Source organism: Dysidea avara, chromosome 9 (assembly GCF_963678975.1).
Source record: "Dysidea avara chromosome 9, odDysAvar1.4, whole genome shotgun sequence".
In the NCBI taxonomy this organism is placed as follows: Eukaryota; Metazoa; Porifera; class Demospongiae; order Dictyoceratida; family Dysideidae; genus Dysidea; species Dysidea avara.
Window position 1 is genome coordinate 16,054,797 of NC_089280.1, and position 15,841 is coordinate 16,070,637.

General features: G+C 37.2%; 2 protein-coding genes across 2 annotated transcripts; both read right to left on the reverse strand.

The window, feature by feature from the left end:
• Positions 1–2,338: 2,338 nt before the first annotated feature.
• LOC136267518 (NACHT, LRR and PYD domains-containing protein 4C-like) lies at positions 2,339–3,373 on the reverse strand. Its single transcript, XM_066062684.1, has one exon. It carries the CDS (start codon positions 3,371–3,373, stop codon positions 2,339–2,341), a length of 1,035 nt encoding a protein of 344 aa, XP_065918756.1.
• A 17-nt stretch (positions 3,374–3,390) lies between these two features.
• On the reverse strand, positions 3,391–13,646 carry LOC136267131 (NACHT, LRR and PYD domains-containing protein 3-like). Its single transcript, XM_066062199.1, has 3 exons — positions 13,534–13,646; positions 5,921–6,202; positions 3,391–5,153 (listed from the first exon to the last, which is right to left on the reverse strand). Exons 1-3 carry the CDS (start codon positions 13,559–13,561, stop codon positions 3,391–3,393), a joined length of 2,073 nt encoding a protein of 690 aa, XP_065918271.1. The 5' UTR covers positions 13,562–13,646.
• Between the last annotated feature and the right edge of the window lie 2,195 nt (positions 13,647–15,841).

Genomic DNA, 15,841 nt, shown 5'->3' on the forward strand with positions numbered 1-15,841 from the left:
TATGTCGCCAGGACGAGATTGGTCAGATGAAATGCCTTGCTCCCTAAGAACACCAGGGTGATCTTGGAGCAAGGCATGGTGTACAACAGACACTAAAGCATTATGACGCTGGATCCTCAAGGGACCATGAGAGCACCCCAGCAGATGATCACCAAACTGGTCAATGACAGATAGACAAGTACAGAGTGGTAAAGAAGGGAACAAAGGAATGCCAAGCCACAAACGTAAAGCTATAGTAAAATCGTGAGGAGGAATAGCTAGACCCAAAGCAGGCTGTGGAAGTGCTTTAAGCCAACCACTGCGGGTGCCAGAAGAATGTGATAAAGCACGCAGACGTGCTTGATCTTGTTTTATGTTGCTATACCAAAATGGATGGAGAGGAGTGTCACTCCAATAGACACTGTACTACGATCTGCGACCGGGGTCAAAGCCGGTCAAGATCGATTTTCGATTTTGACCGTTGACTTTCATCGAAAATTTGTCTTGACTACTGACCTGGTTCCGTTTATTTTCGCTATATTTTCGTGTACTACTTACTCGCGAAGCTTTGCGGACCGTGCTGGAAAAACAGTTTGACCATTGTTCTTCGTGGAAAATCGGCCTTGTTCATTGACCTTTAGTTTTGACCGCGGTCGCAGATCGTAGTACAGTGCCTATCGGAGTGACACCCCCTTGATAACTGGACCATACAGGATTACATAAAGCGATTAGCTAGTACCGTTAACTTGTAGAGGTCACTGCTTGTGCGTGCAAGGGAAACCTATAGCTGTTGAGTCTAGTGAAATGCTGAAACTCATCAATTTTTAACCGCACACCAGCTGACCTCATACCACATTTTTACTGCTCACAGCTGTAGCTTTCACTGAACAACCTGCTTGATGTAGCTAGCCTAATATTAGTTGTAATGCTGAGGCGTAACCACAAGTATATATACACAATTCAACCTTCATCATTTTATCATGCTTTTGTGTAAATGGTTACATACATCTGCTTACGATATTTTATTTTAAACCAGCACCTCAATGATTACACACATATGCCATTACAATGAGTGCATCAATGCGTACACAGCATTACCATGTTCATATTTATAATACATGTACAATGCTGTACCTGTGCTATTATATGTGTACAGAAAACCAACACTTGTGCATATATACAGCTGTGAAACATGTACACATACAACTCTGTAAAAGCGGGTGTTCATACACCTGTATTACATGTTTAGAGATATGTAACTTTAACCACTTACATATCTACCAATATAATTACTCTTACTCCCCCACTCACGCCTAAGTACCCCAAACATGGGTGGGAGGGTGGAGAGACTTTATCTTCCTTCCTTAAATTTTTGTCGCCTTAAATTTTACCTCCAAAGTTGATTACGTGAATGGGATGCGCATGGGTTATATAGATTACAGTTCTATCCAGTGTATGTCATAATATTAACTATGTTTAACAAGGGCTAAACTTGCAATTAATTAATAGAACAGTTGATGACTAACAGCATATAATTTTATTAGATGCGGAAACATATCAAATGGAACTGCCAAAATGTATAATGGAAAACAATGTCATTAGTCTCAACAGTTGCCAACAGATAAATACTGCAGAAAGTGAGGGTTTTTAGCAATATATACTGCAAATAAGACATTAATATTCCCCATTGCATCATAAACATACATCTATTATGTGATCATGACACTATGATAGCTGAAGTTAGTTCGGTGCTGTATAATACTGATTGAGCCAGAACGTACGGAATGTTGAATGGAATTTAATGTTGTGCTCAGGTTGGAAGTAAGAGATATATAGATTTGTGGCTAACCACCAATCAACATCACCACCACCATTGCATGGAAACTAGCATCTTTGTAGTATATCACTACTTCAGAGCTAATGTTAGAATAATGCATAGAAACCTCAGCTCCACCTTGCAATTGGCTAATACCTCCTCTTCATGTTTATAAAGAAGTTACTTATACTTAGTTCACCTTACATAAATTTTGCTCTGTGTTAAAGCTTTACAGTGGCACACTGAAGGTCTGACAGTAACATGTGCTGCAGCCTTTGGTGTGAGTTTTATGAAAATATTTTAATACTGGATCTTACATATCAATAAAATGAATGACAGTATGTGAGCATACTTACAAAATGATATAATTGTGTGTCATCGTATGGACAAGGTGTAAACTGTATGCTATATACATGCAAGTGTGGTACAGTTGAGTGTACTTGCAATTACTCAATGATGTCATTACACATTACAAAAGCAAAACTTTGAAATAATTATGGTTTAGTGTCTTGAAAATTGAAAGCACTTCTTGAATGATATCATTTAATAGCTGAGATCTTCATTAATTATTACATAGAGTGCAGACATGCCATTTAGCTTCCTATTGTTATTAATTTGTCGAACATTTTTCTCTACAGTTGCTAAGCATTGACAATCATGATAGTCATCAGGATCAACACACACTGTAACTGCTACTTCCTCTAATGTACAAGCCTCTGTTAGTCGTTCCAAAAACTTTAACATAATATCCACTGTCATTGAATTATCGCTATACTTTAATATTTTGACTGATTTATTTTTCTTGACACCATCAGCAAGTACTAGTATGTCATCAAAAAGATAGTTCTCATCATCATAGCCTATAATACTCAATTCTGTAAGTGATACAGTATGTTCTAATAAATTAGTTACACCTGTTATCCATGTCTTTATGGTACCTTCTACCCACATAATGTTTTCACCATAACTAAGTGTCAAACTTCCAATATGAGGATTTTGTGCTATAACACTTAATATGTCTTCATTCATTGACAGATCTTCAATCTCAATTTCAATATCACTCAACCTGATGGTATTGACTAAACTATCGTAGATCACTTTACAATCACCTTTGGGTAGAGTAAAACTTATAGAGTTTACTTTCTGCAAAGTGTCAGCAATTATATGACATGAAGATGATGTCATCTCTACACGACGTAATCCAATATGCTTCATTGTGGCTATGAGAGATGATAAGAGCACACTGACTCCTTCATCTTTCAAAGGATTAATTGACAAATCAATTCTGGTGAGAGTTCCCATCAGTCTTATTAGGTGGTGTACACCAGCTACAGTGATGGAGTTGTAACACAAATTAAGATCTTGAATTTTGTTGGTAATGCTCAAAAAATGCACTAACCTATCTATTCCCTTGTCTTCAATAAAAGTGCAAGAAAGATTAACAGATGTGATAGATTCATTACTTTGCAGAATTTCACCAATTTTGTCAAATCCTGTAGCACCAAAGTGACAGTAACGTAATCCAAGAAAATTAAAGCAATTGGAATTTTTTAGGTAAACAGAGCGTGATACTGCCATAGTTAAACTAATATTTACTACTTTGAAACTGTTGCAACAGTTGGATAATTGTAATAATGCAATATTGTGTGATGGTACGTCTGTATATAGTCAGCTTTAAAATTAGAAACATTTGCTGAATTGAATCGCATACCCATGATAGTAAGTTCAGTAATGGGACAACGCTCTGTAAAAACAAGATCAAAAATCAAATCTAATGTCATAGTACAATTTGACCAACTAAAACTAAGGGCCTTATCATAATTTGAATTATCCAATAATGTTTTCAAATTTTGAAACATTTGATGACTCAAATTAGTAGTAGAGTATACTGATTCTATTTCTTGGTACTGCATGAGGAAATAGCTATTAGCTATCCATGATCTGCTGAGATCAATCAGCCTACCATCAAGGTGATCTCCTACTATTTGACAGACTTCAGGGTTTTGTGTCTCATAAATGCAATCAATCAAAAGTCGTACTGTCTTTGAAGTAAGCCAGGAGCTCATTAGTTTATATGGCAGCATAACATTTAGTATTTCCCTGTTACTCAGTCCAGTAATACCTGAATAAAACATCCACACCATCCTGTAGTCATTATCATGCCAGTAAGAGTTTATGCAGTCAAGTTGATCTTCTGGGGATAATGCTTTAGAAATGTGCCATGCTGCACAAAATTCTTGCACTGTTTTATGTATGAAATTGTAAGACGTTTCAATGCCAAATTCTGAAATACTAGGAGCAGCTACTAATAGACCCATATTGTTCTGAATGTCAGCAATACAGGTATCTTCAAGATCTTGTGATGTAAATACAAGCTTTTTGTTTTTGATAGCTTTATATGCAAAGGAACACAGTTGAGTAAAATTTGGAAGACGATCTAGTGATCGGAGTGCAGTAACTTGATTATCAGGGTGTTGTTTACTGATATGTCTGAGTATCAAACGTAAACAAAACAAAGTGTACAGTTCTGTAAGTGTCTTCGGTACATCTTTCTTGTGTTTAAAAATCATACACACTATCGCTAAAATTATAGGAATGTATAAGATGTTCAGACCTGTCACTGCCCCAAAATGTGAATCTACCAGTTGGGTACGCAACATTTTCTGATCTTCAACTTTAAATGTGTTTGCAATATAATCACATATTGAAGTCTCCGTAAAACCTTGGATTTGGTACTCGACACCTTCTAGCCAGTTACAAGCTTCAGGACGGGATGTATACACTATGGCACAATCTGGTAGTTGTTCCTCTAACTTAAAGAAAATCGAAGACTGGTGTATTTCTTTAGGTAATTCATCATATCCTTCAAGGATAAAACAAACATTTTTACCATCGCTATCTGTAATTTCTTTAGCAACACATTTTCTGAACTCATCATCTAGTGTCATCAGCAAGTCACCAATGCCTTCTGCTTTTTGTACTAGTGGATCACGTAATAACAACAGAATCACTGTATATGTTTGCAGCAATTTACCTTCTGCCCAAGATTTACATATGTTAATAGCAAGTGTAGTCTTACCCACTCCTGGATCTCCCTTGATTAAAATTACTTTATTTTCTCCACCCTCAAAATTAAGCATTTCAGACACACTAACAATGTCACTGCCTTTTTTGTTCTCTGTTTCATTTTGTTTATTGACTTTTTTAATTGTCAAATCAATGTACTTTGAGGAGCAGCAGTCTAATATTTCATACATTGAAGTCAGTTTTAATTTTGCATACATGCGACACAAGTGTTGTCGATATTTACACATGTGAGAACTCAAAGGTGATTGGCAAGGTTCAGTCACACTGCTCCCTACAAAATAATCATGTTCAAAGCAATAATCATTAATTTTAGTGGACTAGAGATATAGTGCTATAGTTTTGCAGGAATGCAGCTATTACCCTTTAATGGAATATCCCTAACATGCTTATGCAATAGTGCCACAATGGTTAACCTGCCTACAGACTGGTTTTCAACCTATGTTTATAGGTGGTTAACATTGATAGTAGGATTAAAGGTATTTGGATACAACACCCGTCCTTGGATGATGGTTGGATTTGGTAAATGTACAGGCCACTGCAAATTACAAGCTGTCTATACTCCAGGCCACTACTGTGACACTATACTGTGACACATGGTGCTACTTATCACATGTATAATTCCAATAAGCACACATATGTGTGCATGTGATGTAATTGTAATTAGCGACACTGACTCGCCCAACTGATGGATTACTATTTAACTGCAGCCCTACTAACATTACCGTATAGCCTAAATGTTTCAAGAGGGAAAATTTTTACTCTTTCAAGGTTTTTGGAGTTGTTAGTGAAAATTTTATCCTTGAAAAATTTAGACCTCCATATATGAGATTGCTTGTAAATCCATGAAAAATTTATGTTTACATTGCTCAACCTTGAAAATTTTGCCCTCAAAATATTTAGGCTATACGGTAACTTGGTTTAAGGTCTTAAATTTCATTTTGTCTGTAGACATGATGCGATGTTTTTACATGAATAAAAGTTACTAACTCTGATCAGATTTACGTAACATAATTACACTTCTTACTCTTCACCACTTACCTTTCAACTTTCCCTCTATCTGACTAGCAATGGAGTTCAAATTAATATTTTTAATAGCATCAATGAGTTTATTCCAGCTAGCATCTGGTGTGGTATACCATTTTTCAAGCATACTCTTGCAACATTCTTCAACACTCCGAGGAAAGTTTGCATCAATCACTTCCAACGCACGTCCTTCCACTACAGAAGGGTCTAACAGTTCTACACCAAGACCTTTCCACTTGTCTGCTACAGATGGTACTACATGTTTGTACATATCTCCTAAGGAAGGACGATCATTTCCTACACATAAAGACAATAATTACTACTGAAGTTAATTTCTGGATCCATGGTCTTTGGCTTTTTATTTAGTAGTGTTTGAATTGTTGTATACTTGGACTACAGTGTAGTCCACGTAATGGGGCATACTCAAAGCTTATACTAACTGCAAAATCATTGCTGTATTTTTTACCGGTTAATGCAAAATAATTATTATGGTGTTTATTATTGTTTAATGTCCAGGTCATGGTACCCAGGGATATTGCTCTAAAATTTTCATGTAGTTATAAATACTTGAGGTAAATTGCTGAATTCCAGCTAGGCAAAATTAAATCAATCAATCTAATAGTTTATTAGATTGATTGATTTATTATTTTATACTCACAACCACCAACACAATGCTGTTCCTCCTTGTTGGAGTGATACAAAACAATTACAACAACAAACTAAACATACATTACATGCATAGTTAAATAAAGACAATAGCAAACATTACACCACACACAAACAACACTGAATTATGTAGATGGCAAGAAATGGCTGATAGCATTATATGGCACCAATAAATGCTACTGAAGTTTTAAGCTGATTGTTGCAATATTGTGACTATTGTAGGGACAAAATTTGTGATTCTCAGCATAGTGATATAATCATACACACACCATAAAAATGTAGAACATACTGGATTACCATGTTAGTTACACAATCAAAGTTTAATGAGTAACTCTTGTTCAGTGAACTTAGATTGTTCTGGTGTCAGTTTTGCTATTTGTGTCAGGAGGGACAACAAGCTGTAATCCTGAAAAAGAAGGACGAGCCAGTTTCAGACAAGAAATTTGAACATGATATAGTGTGAATTGAACTCTCTTCCTAAAAAGTTCGTTCCTGTTGTAATTTTCTGTACTAAACAGCACTCTGCTTGTGCAACAACTAGTTGAACACTAGAAGAAAAGTTTTGATGAAAAGACTGGCAAACACAGGTGAGATTAGTTTTAAAATTAAGAATAAACGGGTTGACTGGCTGTTGGAAGTTACTTGGAGTTGAGGCAGTTGGGAGAGCTTGGCTATTACCACTAGTATTAATGAACAACTGTAACAGTTGTAGAATATTGGCAACTTGTCCACCAACTGTGTTGATAGATGTAGACAATGCTGGAGCTGCCTGATGTTGAATCAAACAAGTGGAAGAAGTTGCAGTGATTAAAGGGTAAGCTGTTGGAGTAGACATAGCTGGAGTAATGACACACTGTTGGAATTTTGAATATTGCTGATCAGAGTTGGGGGTAATGCGTTATGTAATAATATTACTTTAACAGTAACGAGTAATATAACGTGTTACATGACAAAGTAGCAAGTAATATGTAACGGATATTACATTCGGAAATTGTAACAAATGTAATGCGTTGCTTCCTATTAAGGCGCATTGTATCCAGGCATGTGATTGATTGCATTTTGGAAAGACTGGAGATAGCGTTATAGGCATGGAAAAAGAATGATGGCGTAAGGGGAGTGCCCTTGAGGCCAAGATACAACAACAAAGTATGTATTTGTGGCTGAAATACACCACAGAAACACGTGTCTCGCTCGTGTCACTTGTAGTTGTAGGCTGGTAGCTTGTATTTAGAAAGTTGGACTTACTTTATAGTTTGTAATGAACAAATGTAATATGTAATATTATTACTAGTTACAGCCCTCAGAGTAGCGAATAATATGTAACTCGTTACTTTTTCAGTAAGTAAGATATAACTGTAGCGTGCTACATCGCATAAAAGTATGAGTAATATGTAACTAGTTACATTTTTAGAGTAACGACCCCAACTCTGTTGCTGATTATTTTCTACAAAACATATCTTGAATCTGTGAAGGAGATATCAGTGGTACAGAAATAGATGAATTAGCAGTTGTCTGTTGGTCGATACCCATAGACTGTGCACACTTGCTGAAACAGATAATGGTGCAGGTGGCAACTGAAGTGTATGGTGTTACGATAGCAGTGCTTGTCACAGTAAAGCGTTTTGGGTTTGGCTCACCATTATCTTGCACAAAACATCGTGAAGAACTGCTCTCAACTGGAGTATGTGGTAGTCTTATTCTTTTAGCAACTCCTCCTTTTCTACCCACATCTATTGGCATTCCTTGTTGCAATGACTGCGACAGTATACTAGCAACAAAAACCCACACTAAAGTCAACTCTGTTCAAGTCACAAGCACTGCCATCATCTCTCGCTTCATCTGGGTCTGATTCAGAGCTGTCACCACTAATCGTCGTCTCCATTTCAGCTTGTCACAGTTGACACCTCCCGAGCAAGACACTTTCACCTACACTTAATTGACATGCACAGTAGTTTGATTATCCACTCATTTCCTTATCAATTCTCCATTTCTCTGTTTCCCATTTTCTGTTTCCTATTTCTCCATTCCTGGTTTTACCAATACCGATAATGGCAGCCTTAGGACCACCACTTGGAATAGTGTTAATTAAGAAATAGGGGACATGGTGATGTGGGGATTTGACAAGCTTCTTCACAGGGAAAATTGATATTAGAATACAGTATGTCAAATTTTCTGTGTTGCCCCAGGGGTGGGGCATGATATTGCATTGATAGCTAGGTACATAACAACATTAACAACTAGTATATAGGGTCTGCAATCCAAAAAATCAACTTTTGCAAATCAATCCCCCTACCACTGCAGGATGTTCATGGTAGTATCCCATTGCTAGATCTACCATGAAACTGGAGGCACGATTGTTGTCTTCACAGAAATATTGATTTTAGTATCTCACAAGATGCAAAATTTATTCTTAAAATTTCATGCTCCACACAAACGACTGGATAAAACTGCTACTTAGCTAGATATTATCTAGAGTCATTGTAGTTAAAAGTACTGTACGCACAGTAATAAGCAAATGATTCACTGGGTTCCCGGCACAAGGTTGCTTTCTTTTAAAATCAGAAAACAAAACACTAACTTTCGAATTCAAGCTGCCCTACCAGCTAAGACAAGTAAAGCCAACTCTTCTTCACAGTATTGTGATAAGGTTGGATGCATAGCCTGTCTATGCTGTTAGTCTGGAAAGGATCTAAGACTTCTCACCATCTGGGTGAAGAGCATCAAAGTTTCATGCATCATTAATTACACAGGATTCTCACAAGGGTGTCAAAGTCCTTTCCAGTACTTCTGATGCCACACTGGTCACCTAATATTGTATTTAATAGTTATACCATGGCCACGGGCCTGATATATATGCCCAAGCCCGAGGGCATGGGCATATATCAGGCAAACCCCGAGTGGTCATGGTATAAGTAATATATACCACTCTGGTATGCTCACCTAATAGATAAAGGAAGACAAACCTGCATTCACCACATTACTTTTATACAGAGGTTTGCAAACATCGATTGTGAGTTTAAATTGTGGGCACAAAAAAGAAATGATTGTGGGTTTCACTGGTTGTAGTGATACCATTTTAAACCAAATAACCACTTTGTGGACCTAAGGTGCTAAAATAAACACTTAGACATAAAGGTTATGAATGTTTGAGGCATCTTTTCATGCAGTTGAAATGTACTCTAGAAAAACAATCCCCACATTTCAAAAATGATTATTTAGTGATGTCTTGTAACTGAACTATGCAATGCTGACTCACTCAATTCTTTTTGCTTCACAACAATGCATCTAACTAAATCAACATGTTTAACTCAAACCCACAATGCAAAACTTTAAGTATCTCTATATAAATAATCAAAGGGAACTGATGCTTTGTAGCTGCCTCAGCATCAAAGGCAGTTGTGGTCAGGGCTATGTCATGATATCGCCCTAACCACAGGGCGATATCTAGATATTGCTCTGTGGTCAGGGCAATATGTGATATATAACCCTGTGGTTTCCTTTAATCTGAGGTGTCAAAGTGGTGCATAGAATGATTATAAATGATGGTCCAAAACATTTGGTAGTAGCAGCAGTCGGTGTTCCTGTGATTTCATATGATACAGTATACCAGCAGCTCACCAGGAGCTCCACCCAGCTCGAATCAAAAATGAAAGATTTTGTGCATTTTTTTGGCTTGCTTTGGTTGGTTTCTCTTGCCCTGCCAGTGGTAGCTATAGCTAGGGCAGTTTGAAATTCGTATTTCTTAGTCTGTTTTTTCAAAGAAAACAACCCTGTGCTGACCCAGCAAATCATTTGCATATTACTGTGCGTACTTTTTAACTACAACAACCTTGGATATGATTTGGCTTAAGTAGCAGGTTTCATCCAGTCCTTTGTGTGAAGCACGAAATTTAAAAAATAAATTTTGCATCTCACAAAAATATTAAATTCGATATTTCTGTGAAGACGCCTCCGGTTTCATGGTGGATCTAGCAATGGGATACTACAATGAACATCCCACAATGGTAGGGAGATCAATTAAAAGTTTATTTTCAGATTGCGGACCCTAACTATAGTATGTACACATTGAGCTGGATCCTCAAAAACATTTAATAACTCATGGATGGAATTACACACAATCTTGAAATTTGGCACACTAGTAGTACTGCTTGACCCGCTAAAAATATTTCAAAATCGTTTTGTTCAAATGTCTGACATAATATTTATGGCCAATCAAAATTTTCACCATACATTTCCTATGGGAAAGCCATGCAGTGTCTATTAAAGCCCTTTCCCAGACTTGTAATAGAGCCAAACTGTACATGTCTGTTGTTGACACCTTTGCTATCACCATTAATCATCTGGTTGGTTGAAATGTTTACTCTCTTGAGAAAAAAAAATTTTTAGCTGTTTTTTGAGGATCCAGCTCAACTCAAGCGGCTCAACTTGTACATACTAGATGGGTTTCCTTTTTAGGGTGTGTCCTTTGCGAGCAAATGCGTGTTTCCGTGTTACAAATGTTGGTCAAGAAGTCAACAAAAACCCATTGTTAAAAATAGCTTAGCAAACAGTATGGATTCTTTAAAGATACAAAACGTTTTAAAACCACCCAATCTATCATTCTGACTAGTAGCGAGGTCTTAAGAAGAATGTTTTCAGTGAGTTTTATCGCTTTTCCAAAACCTGAGATTGAGAGGAAATCACCTTCTCTTTCATCCTTAACCTTACGCGTTGGATATGTTTTGGCTCAAACCTAATACTATAACATACTTTCTGTTCTAAAAGCTGGCTAGTACTAACATGCTAAAGTTAACCGAAACATTTGTTTTCCCCGGCCATTGGCCATAATACATTAGAGTTTCCACTCAAAATAGGAAGGTGCCTCATTTTGTTGTGTCTGGAGTTTTCACACAGATTTACCTTTAAGATAAAGCAAACAAGTGCCAATTTGTTATTGGATTGTTTGCAGCATTCAATATCAGCACAATTTAATATCTAAAAAGTGGTCACGTGACCAAAAATCCCTTCATATATGATTTCCACTGCAAAATGGGATGATGCCTCAGCCTTTTTCATTGTTTCTGATGACTTTCACACAGACTGACCTTAAGATAAAACAAACAGGTGTTAATATTTACTAGTATATTAAAAATTATAAATCTAAATATGAAGTAGAAACCCAAGTAATAAAAAATAGTGAAACAAGATATGAATGATGGTAGTTTTCACAGCATAGCTTGGTGAGAAATCTCTACTTTGACATGGTATAGCAATTATTTTGTGTTCAATGCCAAAGTAGGGATTTCCCACCGAGCTATGCTGTAAAAGCTACCGTCATTCATCTCTTGTTTTACTACTTTTTATCGATTTTAGATTTACTTCATTTTTAGATTTATAATTTTTAATATACTAGTTTGTTTAGTTGTTTTGTTAAGGCATACAACCAGCTATAAACATGTGACTGTTCTATTAGGATGACTGCTGTATTAGAGTATCTCGAGTCAGCCTGCAAAGATGTGCGCTTGCCTAAAAAGAGGCATGGTTTTGATCGATTATAGAGTATCTCGAGTCAGCCTTCTAAATTGAAGGTGTGTGGTCACTGAAATGCAGCTAGCGTAAAAGGGGTGTGTCATTGTGGTTTCAATTGATAGATCAATAATGCGTAGAATGAAGAATGGGCGGGATCTTGTGACCTATCATGAAAGCTATCTAGTACTGGTACTTCCGTACAGTAGCCTATGTTATAGGTTATATAAGTAAGGAATATAAAATCTATGCCTCTGTACAGTAGCATAGTCTAAGCGCATTAAATAATCTTGTGGCGTCTATTATGCTGCTTAAAGAAAGCGTTGATACGGAAAATTAACGACTTGATATGGTTTCGTTGAATGAAGAAGACAAGCAACCTGATTGAAGATAAAAGAAAAGACAAGACGCAGAGGGCACAACCCCAAAAGGCACATCCCACTGGTGAGTTTGTTCTTGTGGCGTAAAATGGTGGCAGTGCACTGCTTCGATTGGCCTCTAGGCTTGCGACTGCAGTCAGTCAGTTAGGCAGTCAGTCAGTTAGGCAGTCAGTCTAAAATTCAAGATTTGGCGATTTTTAAAAATTCTGTATCCGGTCACCTGTAAGTGTTTTGTTGTATTTAATGCTGTTTTATGTATTATATGGACTAGTACTATTCCGTAAAAGTGATTTTCGTCTTGTAAGATATCTCTAGGATGATTTTTAAAGGCGGAATTTTGGGCGGCGTGCGAAATTTCATCTGGATTCCTACTTAAATGGTACGACCGTACCGTTTGATTAAACTGTCTATTTCTTTCAATATAAGGTACAGTTTATACTGTAAATATCCAAAAAGTGGTCACGTGACCAACAATCCCATTACAGCTATACAGGATGTGCTATAGCACTCCAAGATGTAGAAGTCTTAAGAAATACAATACTTGTGACTTAGATCACCCTAAAATACAATGATTTTTTTTCAATAAGCTGTCCGATATAACCATTAAGGTATTTTTGGTCACGTGACCACTTTTTGTTGTTTTTGTGTGTTAAGCTTACGTTGATACCCAATGCTACAAACAATCCAATGGTAAATTAACACATGTTTGCTTTATCTTAAAGGTCAATCTGTGTGTGAAAATCTCCAGAAACTGCAAAAGTAAGCACCTTCCTATTTTGAGTTGGAAACCCTAAACACATTTTTGACATAGAAAACTCGGAAAGTATGCGGTAAGGTTACGGTAAAACGACCACGCCTTAAAAAGGCAACCAGTCTATAGTAGCTAGATCTATGCAGTGCAGTAAGCTGAAACCATATGATTATCGCAAGCAGCAAGCATCTCTACAACCCTGTTACTAAAGTGTCAACGTTGTGGTCTGACAACTGCACTGATCATTTAAAGTTAAAAGGGCGTTTAACACACAATGCATTGTATGCAAGCTTTTTTTCCCGTGGCATTACACAAATTAATGACACCTGAAGCAGAGATGAAACTCCTGTCCATACTTGAACCGCTTCCGCTTCACCACGAAGGCCAATCTGTCAAACGCACGTGATCACTACATGATCACACACGTGATCAAATTCTCTTTGTACTTCAGTACTTACAGCATAGATTTATATACAGTATTATGGTTTTTCCAAAAAATCCCTTAGCGAGAACCTATACAGCAATGCTACATCATCTATCTTTTTTACTTTTTTTTCTCCAGGGGTGACCAACACCCCTGTCACCATAGACGGATCTGAGGAGGGCCAAGCCGCCAAGGGGGGCATCCCCCCGGCCCTTCTCTTTCTCCCCCTTGGTACAGGACTGTATTGGCACCAGAAATAGGAATCATGCATTCACACTGTATTCAGAAGTACAGAAAGCCAGCAGGCTGGCAAATAGAAGCAGGGGCGGATGAGGGGGGGGTCAAAGGGTTCCATGGAACCCTCCTTGAAAGAGCCTCTCTTACTCAAAATACTGTAATAGAGCAGTCAAGATCGAGATACTCTAATAGAGCAGTCACAGTATTCTAAGAGGAGCAGTATATAGTACATGTGGAATTATAAATAAGGAAATATAATTGGTGAAGGTATCTATGGTGAGGGGCAGCTATTGTCAGCAGGTGATGACCTTTTCTTTTTTTTTGGTCTTTGATTTATAGCTGGGCTGAAGTTGCAATTCCAGAGTGGAACCCCCCTTTTAAAAAGTCTGGATCTGCCCCTGAAAAGACAACAGTTGTAAATGCACTTTACAGTTATAAGCACACTGTGAAGAAAAATGAGTAGTAGAGCAGCCACTACTCTAATAAAGCAGTCACAATCAAATGTCATAAACTAGTCACAATCAAATGTCATAAACTGAAAGTTTTTGTAAATTATAACAATGCTACCTTATTTTGTTTACCATCAAACACTAACCAATATTATGCTTTGCAAACCATGCATTTTAGCTAAATAGCTAGCTATCAAAAATGCTCCCAAATTTAAACCTAGGAAGTCTCTCAGAAGATATCCAACTAGCAGGGGTGTAGCCAGGATTTTTTGAAGGGGGGTTCCAGCACCAGCATTGAGTTACCAGAAGCAGGGGTCTGGGGGCACAGCCCCCAGCTGCTGAGAGACTGTCAATATTTTAATGAATCAAAACTCAGCAAATTGCTATATTTTATGCAAAAGTACATTAATTATGATGCATATAAGTGCCCCTGGGATGAAGGTAGTACTAGATAAAGCCACCTAGTGGAAACAGACAGCTTAACACAGAGACACATATAGTAATCTGTAAGTGATAGGTATATCTCACTGTGGTATAGGAGCCATGAATCCACTGATACAAATGGAATGACTTACAATCAAAACAATATAACTATACAAATATGCATAGTATGAATTCATTTTGCATAACACAAGTGATAAATTACTAGAGCTCTATATCTTTAAACACTGCACACCAAAGCTATAGCAGCATAAGGCATAGATAATATATACCTTACCGGTAAGGTATATATGTGACCGGATTTGACAAAACCAGGCTTCCACACACATCCAATTCTTCGACTTTAATTGCTATAGTAACTTGACAACGCAGTATGCTATTTCCCTACAATTTTCACACAATGCTTTCATTGCTTTATGTAATAACAAGTCCAAATTTGAAACTGATAGCTCACTTTCATACTGAATTATGGTCCTTCAAAGTCATAAATTTGGATGTGTGTGGAAGCCTGGTTTTGTCAAATCCGGTCACATATTATCTATGCATAAGGTCATGCTAAGTTTTGCATTTAATGTTAGAATGTCTGAAAAACTTCATATGGACATGGATATATTTACATGCATGTTCTATTAGAGTATACCTGACTGCTCTATTAGAGTATATCGATCCCTTATAACAAGTTTTGAACAGGGCTCATGTTACCTCTGTGAATCCTTCCCTGAGAGATGAATGCAAGCTTTATCAATTGTTGTGCTGCGCCCTTACACTATATTACTCACTCATTTTGTCCTGCCACACTAAATGGTGTGCCGCTAAGATCCTGCTTGCAGAAGTCTAAATTTTACAGGGGGGTTCCTGAACCCCCCGGATGCATGCATAAAATCACTAACATGCATAAAATCTACTCATGCATAAGATCTACTAATGCATAAAATCACTAACAGATGATTTCAAGAGTCACTGCCAGCAACTCCACAAGATCAGGAGCATAATTTTATCGACAAGTGAATTCGCTTAAGGACATGCATCTGACATCATGATCAGTACAGCCCAGAGTAATTTTTATTTGAACAGAATTGTGAA

Excerpts from the sequence above, each read along its gene's own strand:
- LOC136267518 (XM_066062684.1), bottom strand. The coding sequence starts at position 3,373 with ATGGCAGTATCACGCTCTGTTTACCTAAAAAATTCCAATTGCTTTAAT.
- LOC136267131 (XM_066062199.1), bottom strand. The coding sequence starts at position 13,561 with ATGGACAGGAGTTTCATCTCTGCTTCAG. Across the intron at positions 6,203-13,533 it reads GAGTTTCATCTCTGCTTCAG|GAAATGATCGTCCTTCCTTA; the intron begins GTGTCATTAATT and ends CTTTATGTGTAG. Across the intron at positions 5,154-5,920 it reads GATAGAGGGAAAGTTGAAAG|GGAGCAGTGTGACTGAACCT; the intron begins GTAAGTGGTGAA and ends ATTATTTTGTAG.